This window comes from Sphaeroforma arctica (assembly GCF_001186125.1).
Source record: "Sphaeroforma arctica JP610 unplaced genomic scaffold supercont1.385, whole genome shotgun sequence".
NCBI lineage: Eukaryota > Ichthyosporea > Ichthyophonida > Sphaeroforma > Sphaeroforma arctica.
Genome location: NW_014040173.1, coordinates 69,670 through 77,465, shown reverse-complemented (window position 1 = coordinate 77,465; position 7,796 = coordinate 69,670). Strand labels below are relative to the sequence as shown.

At 46.0% G+C, this 7,796-nt stretch overlaps 1 protein-coding gene across 1 annotated transcript in view; it reads left to right on the top strand.

The window, feature by feature from the left end:
- SARC_05800 (hypothetical protein) overlaps nt 1-7,642 on the top strand; it is a 9,944-nt gene extending 2,302 nt beyond the window's left edge. Inside the window, exons 4-9 of the mRNA XM_014300337.1 lie at nt 175-308; nt 845-1,036; nt 1,288-1,454; nt 1,828-2,564; nt 3,395-6,087; nt 6,536-7,642. Of these exons, the coding sequence (XP_014155812.1) occupies nt 175-308; nt 845-1,036; nt 1,288-1,454; nt 1,828-2,564; nt 3,395-6,087; nt 6,536-6,683 (4,071 nt within the window). The 3' untranslated portion in view covers nt 6,684-7,642. The remainder of the gene's footprint in view (nt 1-174; nt 309-844; nt 1,037-1,287; nt 1,455-1,827; nt 2,565-3,394; nt 6,088-6,535) is intronic.
- The last annotated feature ends 154 nt before the right edge of the window (nt 7,643-7,796 follow it).

Sequence of the window (7,796 nt, the reverse complement as noted above, 5' to 3'; positions counted from 1 at the left end):
AATATAGTAATATACTATATATATATATATATATATATATATATATATATGTATTTATGTATAATATATGTATCAGAATTTTACTCTTTCAACATGGACGATAGTGAAATCGTTTTATACGTGGCTATTTATATTTTGTTTCATCGCGATACGTAATATTTTGGATATGAGCAGTGGAAAGACCAGCTGAGCTATAGCCTCGAACCAATGACCACGGCAGTAGCAACGCTGCGCGAACGAATCGAGCACGTGATGGTGCTTATGTCACTGCAGAACGGTCTGCTCCAGCAAGTACAGGGTATCAAAGGGTATGTTATTTATTACATGTTAGCATGTTATGATCGCAGTGTGTGTGCTTTTTTTATCGTTCGGAATGAAGGATGATATGTCCAAGCGAGTCAAGGGCATTGGAAATTATATCGTCATTGATGAGTAGATCTGTATTTCTTTTCTGTGGCTATTTATTACCGATTATGAACATCGTGTTAGAATCGTGTAGATCTGACCGCAACGTGGTCGCATTTGAGGTGTTGAGTAATATTTGTTGGCCCGATGTACGAGCCGCTCCTCAAGGGAACTCGTATGTAGTTGCCACGTCGGTGTTGTCTGATCGTTTGGCAATCGTTGTTGCGCCCGTTGCAGTTTGGGTTTGTCCATGCGCAAATGCTAATCTACGTATGGATAGTATAGGTGCATTGTAGAGTCATTGTGGACAATTCAGCGTTCGCTAATTTATTTCATGGTTACTGAGTAATGTCCTTATATTGTTCAATTCTACTTCATAATTGTGATCTAGCTACTCTGATACCAACTTATGATTGTTTAAAAACTATTATACGCTCAGAATTGATGCCACGTCTTTGCTCGACGGCTGTCATCGGGATCTCAATCAACGAGAAAGCCTGCTGGTTGCTATGGCAACCAATGATGCGAAGCTTCACGAGTTTGTCAGGCGTTACATGGACCGGATGGTGCATGTGGGTGTAGAGATACATACCTACTTCCAAACTATAGTCGCATTTAACCGCGTTCTTAGGTGAGGGCCATTTGATTTTTGTATTTCCGGAATCTTTTGTATGTATCGCCTATACTATTTGTACGAGACTCTACGCACATTATTGCTTAGAGTTTAATGTTCTGCTATGTATTCGATATGTATCAATTTACTGTTTTATTGTCAGCAATCATTTGGCTTAATGTTCTGTATATAGTTATAAGTGTTTCGCTAAGACAACTCCATTTACTGTATTCGCTACAAACTCACGTACTCAAAAATGTATATTACAGGCAAGTGTGTTCGGGGAAATCGCTGGAGACCTTCCCTTTGGTGCAGAATCACATGTACGAGACCCTGTCCGAGCTCTTGTTTATTCCACGGCAACTGACAGCTGTGCTGAATGTCTTGCCAGAGGCTGTCGCTCGTCAACGATACACCCAATTGCACTCAGTCACGGGTAAGTGTTGGCGACTTGGTTATCTGTAAGTGTACTGAACGAGGTTCTGTTTTGTATGTATCTGTACATACACAACATTTCGCGTATGAAAACATAATATACTCCATGTTTGTAGTCAGGAGTCATGTCAAGTATGATAGTTTTATGCTTGCCTATACACATGTATCCCGCAGCCGTGTCAATAACCACGCGTACTGCTTCTTACTCTGTTATCCGCACAACTGTACGATGGTGCAGAATCGAGGTGTACACTCACAGTGTATGCAATCGGTGAGATATACCTACTTTACACGTACACTTGCAGGTAGTTCGGGTCTCCTCCTTTTTGGAGTGAGCGCTGTCATTTATCTGTTCGTTTCATTTTGTCTACTAGCAATCTCATCACAGCTAGCACACGCATCGTATGCCGAGGAAATACGGAGGCTGGAGTTCACCGACGCACACGTGCACATCGTACCGGATGCATTACTGCGACTATTGCAAGAGAGCAGCCCCTCACTCCCACTTCTAAAAGTGGTCCGAGCTGACGTGAAATTGGGTGCAAACAGCACCAAAATATTAGATACAGGTGCAAACGGCTCTTCACATGAGGAACAAGGCGAGATCCCGCTCTTCTTCTCTTGGGATGATGTGGTGCGGTTGCAGAAGGAATTAGGAAAGTTCGGTACCATTGCGGACGACTACGTTAGCTTGCTGCGAGATTGTCTGAGCAGCATGCGTGTTGGCGCCGAAGCGGAGGATATTAAGTACCCTGCACTGAGCGATACAAAAAGTATATCAGTCATGAGTCACAGAGATACATTTGTTCACGCAAGAGACACACATGGGCATCCGAGCCATCCATATGTATATTCAGGGCAAGCTGGGCATGCCACGCAAGAGGCACAAACAGTCGGTGACAGTAGAGGAAGTGTAGATATGAGAAGCGGTTTGCTAGGGGGGATGAGACCTGCTAGTGGGGTTGAAAAGGATGAACATGGACACTCACAGTTGAAAGGCCCTTCTTATTCTGGCTATGGTATGAACTCGCAGGTGACAGTGGACCCGCGCGAGCGAGTAGGCGGCGACCGCGTGCGCTCTGATTTGGTACAGCCGAGTGAGGAGACACACGTAAGACGCGATGCGATATTTCGTTGATTTTTTTACTGTGACAGTGCTGTTTTGTGCTGTGCGTTGTTTGTAGGAGCTATCTTGACTTCAAAAACTGTAAGGGGTATTGTTATGATTGGGTCGCTTGGTCCTGGAGTGTGTGATGCTGTGCTTGAGAGGTATTGCTGCGAAGGTCAAGCTGGTGAAATTCTGCGTTCAGCTGATAGGTAGATATCTTGATGTCATGCTCGACTGTTTTGTTTCTACTGTGTTGAAATTTAAAGCCAGATCGGATTGTTGTCACACTTTTGTTTTACTATCTTGTAGAAATATCGCATGTTGGACTTGTCAACATGTATTTTTGCTTGAGATCATAAGTTTATTTCTGTGTATAGTGATGTATCTACTTTTTAGTAGCCTACCCGGCTGTCTCATTTGCATTTGTCTCTATCTTTTCGTCTCGCGAAATTAGTTTGTTTCTGCCTCTCATCAGATTCGGTGTGGGTTTAAATTTCATTGGTGTGGGTCAATATGTCGAGGTTTGTGTAGGGCGCGGGCATGTGATAATACTAGGTTCGTCTGTCACATTGCTTATAATCTCGTGTCCTGATGTATATACTCGATATTAAATTGTCTGTTTTTGCTTGTATTTCTGAAGAGCTATGATTCGGCGTCAAAAGAGATCTCACATTTTATGTCTAACATATATTCGAGCGTGCGAAATGTTGCAACAAAGTTTATTTGGGTAGTGAAAATGCCTGAGAATCCTTTTCAAATTGAGATTCCTAATGGGTGCTTGGCTATATTTGACTTCCTGCTCTTGAAGAAACATATTCTCGATTAACTTCCAGAACGGTTGGGATACCTTAGAGCAATCTTACCTTGATATAGCCGACGAGATCGAAGGCAGCCCTTCAACCGAGATAATGCGTTTATTGACAGATGAGCATTGTCATTCGCCCGCCCAAAATCAAAATCTGGCTAAACATACTTCTGCTAATACCGAAGGATCATACGCCGATGGCAAACTTGAGAGTTCAATGGATGCACCCAATTCACGGGATGTGGACCGACCAGGACAATCCGGTGGGATGTCGAACCAAGATGAATGTGGGACTGTCATGACCCAATCTATGGTGAAGGAAGCGTATCTGATGAACGAGCTATGCGCAGAGATGGTTGAGGTCGGAGTGCATGACCAGGGTGTGGGTGCTGCCACTAGCGCGTGCGGTGCCGTCAAAACAAATATTTCGCACGATGCAATTCCTGATGAGGAAGAGACTGGCGAAGTGGTACCATTGTTAGGCGGCCCAAATTTAGGGTTCAGGGCAGCCAGGGGCGTGTCACCTCGTGTGAAGCGAGTGCAGAATTTTCCTGAACATACTTCCCCCGCATGTGAGTGCGAACGAGATATAGCGTGTACATGCGCGAGCACGCGTCCGGACTCCATACGTGCGTTGTTAAGCATGGGCAAACATACTCAACCCGACAAGAATTTGAGTACTGATACCAATGTGAACAGTCAGGCCTTGCAGCGAGAGGTGGCTGTTCTGCTCGAGCGCGTATCGTCCATGGTCATAGTTGCGGCTGAGAGAGAGGCGAAGTTGAAGGAAATGGGCGAAGAGCTGCAAAGATCCTGTGCCGAAGTCAGGCTACGTGACTGTAAAATTGCTTTGCTCAATTCTGAGCTAGAGCGACAGCAAGCGGCGTCGGCTGTCATTTATAAAGACGTTGCCATGGCTACGGGCGATAAAAGCTCAGTGGGAGGTACGGAGAGTACTAGTGATGTTTTAGTAGCGTCGCTGGACGAATCCAGTGAGGAATTGTCCTCAGAGTATGGAAGTGCTGTTAGTAGTACCTTGGAAGGTAGTGATTGTGGTGTGTTGGTATCCAGGAGTGAGTATGCGGATATCGGTGGCGACAGGGACATACAGTCGGAGACTGGATGTAGCATGCGGACGGACACAGGGACATCAGTCGAGCTTGCTGTGGCGGAGGGAACGCAGACAGACTCGCCCTTGTGCATTAATAGCTGCACGCAAACATTCACGCGCATATATGCCGATACCTGCACGCAGACTGATCGAACGGAGAATCTCGGACCATGCGGAGAAGTAACAGAAAGGCAAATGTTGTTAGCAGAACCCGACAGCAAGGTAGCATACACAGATGAGGTGAGTAGAAGGCATCTACACATGCTGCAGCATCAGCTATCGGTGTATTGTGGGTATGTAGCTGCACTCGCGCAGACATGTGGCATAGAATGTGGCAACAGGAAGTGTGAAGACGAAAGGGATGGGCTCGGAAAACATATGGACAGGGAGGTAGGATCAGATGACGTGTATGCACACATAGGGAGTGGCACGCACATTAAGACTGACGACACACGTACACGCACGCACCCGTATGCGGAGCCGAGCTCATCGCACGACGTAAAGAGGGGTGATGTAGAGGTTGTCGAACGAAACGAACTGTGTGGTCGTGAGCGCTGGGCTTCTATTGCGCGAAAATTGTATAGCATACCTCTAAACTTTACTTTAGAGAATCCGGATAAGGGATTCAATGGTACGCACAGCGTGTCCCCCAATAAGGAAGAGCTTGCTTACGCCGATGACCAATCAGAAGTGTACAATAGCTTCTCACGAGTTCAATCAAAACACGAGAATGGGTTTGCTGCTTCCCAGACCGATGCTACAGATACCAGGAGCGAGGTCGAGTGTCTTGATGCACTCCTCCGGTGTGCAGACGGCCTGCCTCTCTTTACAATTGAGGCACATGTGCGTAAACTGAGTGAGTTTGCATCGACACAGGTGCACGCAATTACCGACGGAAAGTATCGATCATTCGGCAAGGATAATAAAAATCTGTTCTCCAATCTAGATGAAGTCACAAGGGCGATGCTAAGAACTGAAGAAGGGAAGAGGGTGCTTATCGACGATGTCAGTCTCTCGGGAGATAGTACTCTGAGTGTCTCTCGAGGTAGTGGCGGACCAAATTACGCCGAAGATCCAGAGTTTTTGGATTCGAATACAAATTGGAGCTCAGGTTCAGCTGTAGGTCACAAATTGCTTGGGGTGGTTGATGATGCGGTTCATAGGGAGTGTGGCACAGACTCGGGTACAGATAAACACCTACCAACGACCAGAGAAACAATGCAAGGAGAAACGCACACACCAACAAGTACAGACTCGTTCACACAAGCGCCCATATCAACACAAGCGTATATCTCTTGTGAAAACACTTTCGATGGTACTCAGCGACAGTTGGATACCAAAATTAGCGTGCAGGCGTTTGATACGGACTGTCTGATGCTGTTCACGCCACTTAATTCCGGACATTGGTTTGCTTTCAACATCGACCAACCGCACTACTACCTACACGAAACGTGCGTGGCCGATTATCAGCTGGATAGGAAGATAGTGACTATGTTTGTTGGCAGAGCTATCTATCTTCAGGAACACAGAGCCAGTGCGACGTATAATCCGTTCGGATTGAGTGAAGGAACGAAGTTCTCGGAAGTCATCGCTATCGAAGAGGCCAAAGGGTATGTTGAACGCGAGGCTCTCCCTGTCGACCGTTTTGTCAACATAGTGTTTTGTTGTCATTGCTTCTTGATCACTGTGGCATCTGCGATAGTGAAGTGTTTTTCTCGGAGCTGAGGGTACGCTCAACGTCTCGAAACGGTGTGAACGGATGACGTACATGCAGGGCTAAATTTGTCCTACTTAGTATACAGTCCCTCTTCAAGCCGCCTCTGTGTGTTCAGATCGGTGTTACGCTATGTTATTCTGCATAGACAACCGTGTACATTCTGTCCAGGAGATTCACTTTCGGCTTAAAAAGACTAAATTAGGGTGGGGGTTCGCCACTTAGCCTCTGTCTTGGTTCATGTTTTAGTTGCGATTTTTTGTACTGGTATTGCCTTAAGTGTAGGCGACCCGATGTTTTCAATACGAGTAGCTAAATCATCTAAAACACGATCACACCCACAGTATGAAGGTTCGGCGAAAGAGCTCTTCGCGGCATCGCTCCGGCGAAGCAGACCTATCAAACAGTCCCCCAAACAATGCGCCGAAACGAGATGAAATAGCGCCGCTCACTCCCAATTATGCGGAAACCATGATGCTGTCGATGATTTGAATGTGCGAGGCACATGGCAATAAGGATCAATGTTGTCACAACCCGGGCTAGTCTCACTCTTTAAGAACCGGTATGTGATGCTGAGCAGGTGGTCCCTAAAAGTCCAACCAAGTTGTCACACGAAACTTTGCACCTCTAAAGTGGGTCGATGTATCCGTATCTAAGCGAAATTGCTCTGCCTGAGCCTGGTGGACTAAAACCCAGTAACCCCATTCCAGTTCAGCACTTAGCCCAGCCTACGAGACTATTGTTCGTATGCGCCTGGACCTTTCGTATCGCACGGAGATATTTCTACGCATACGTGTCTGGTAGTCACGTGACATACTTGTACTCTTCAAAAGCGATTATTGATGGACCACTAGAGTCGATGTGCCCATCGCACATCAATCATTTTTAAGATATGTGGCGCGGATTGGCATGCTTCTCATCAACAATCCATGCGGTAGAACATTTCAGATCTATGGTAAAATGGTGGTTCAAAGGGACAAAATAGCCTCATGGTCATGGTCTAGCATCTTCAACGAGCACAATTATCGTGACGAATCCTCAGCATTGCACATATCGACAGCGGCTGAAGTTCGCCTTTCTCCTCGATTTTCAACCACTCTCGGAGTTTGTTTGGGGTCGTAATCATTCCGTCGAATGCCTGTTTCAATCTGAAATGTCATACTCATCAGTATCGCATCTGTGTACGTTCGCTCTGGCTCGAAAGTCAGGGAGCCGTAAGTGTGACCGAGTGGTGTCACAAAACTCGCATGAGTTGGCAGTTAGAGTACTATCTCGATAGTGAGCGATACGGGGTGATTCATACGCACACTCCTACACGGTGGGGGGCACATCCAGGACTAAGTACACAGTTGCACCTAGTCTGAGAGGTATTAACAATGCCTGGAAGGTTGGAACGAAAATTAGTAGAATAAATGCAGTACCAGCAGCTGTTACTGCCGCCATACTACGGCACTTATTTTTTTACTGTTTCTTCGCTGACTCGTTGATCAGTTGTGTTTTAGTTATCGCCCGTGATACAAAAAGTTCTCTCTTTCTTCTGGATTTTTGTGTGTCTCAAATTCACTCACACACACACACACACACACACACACACACACACACACA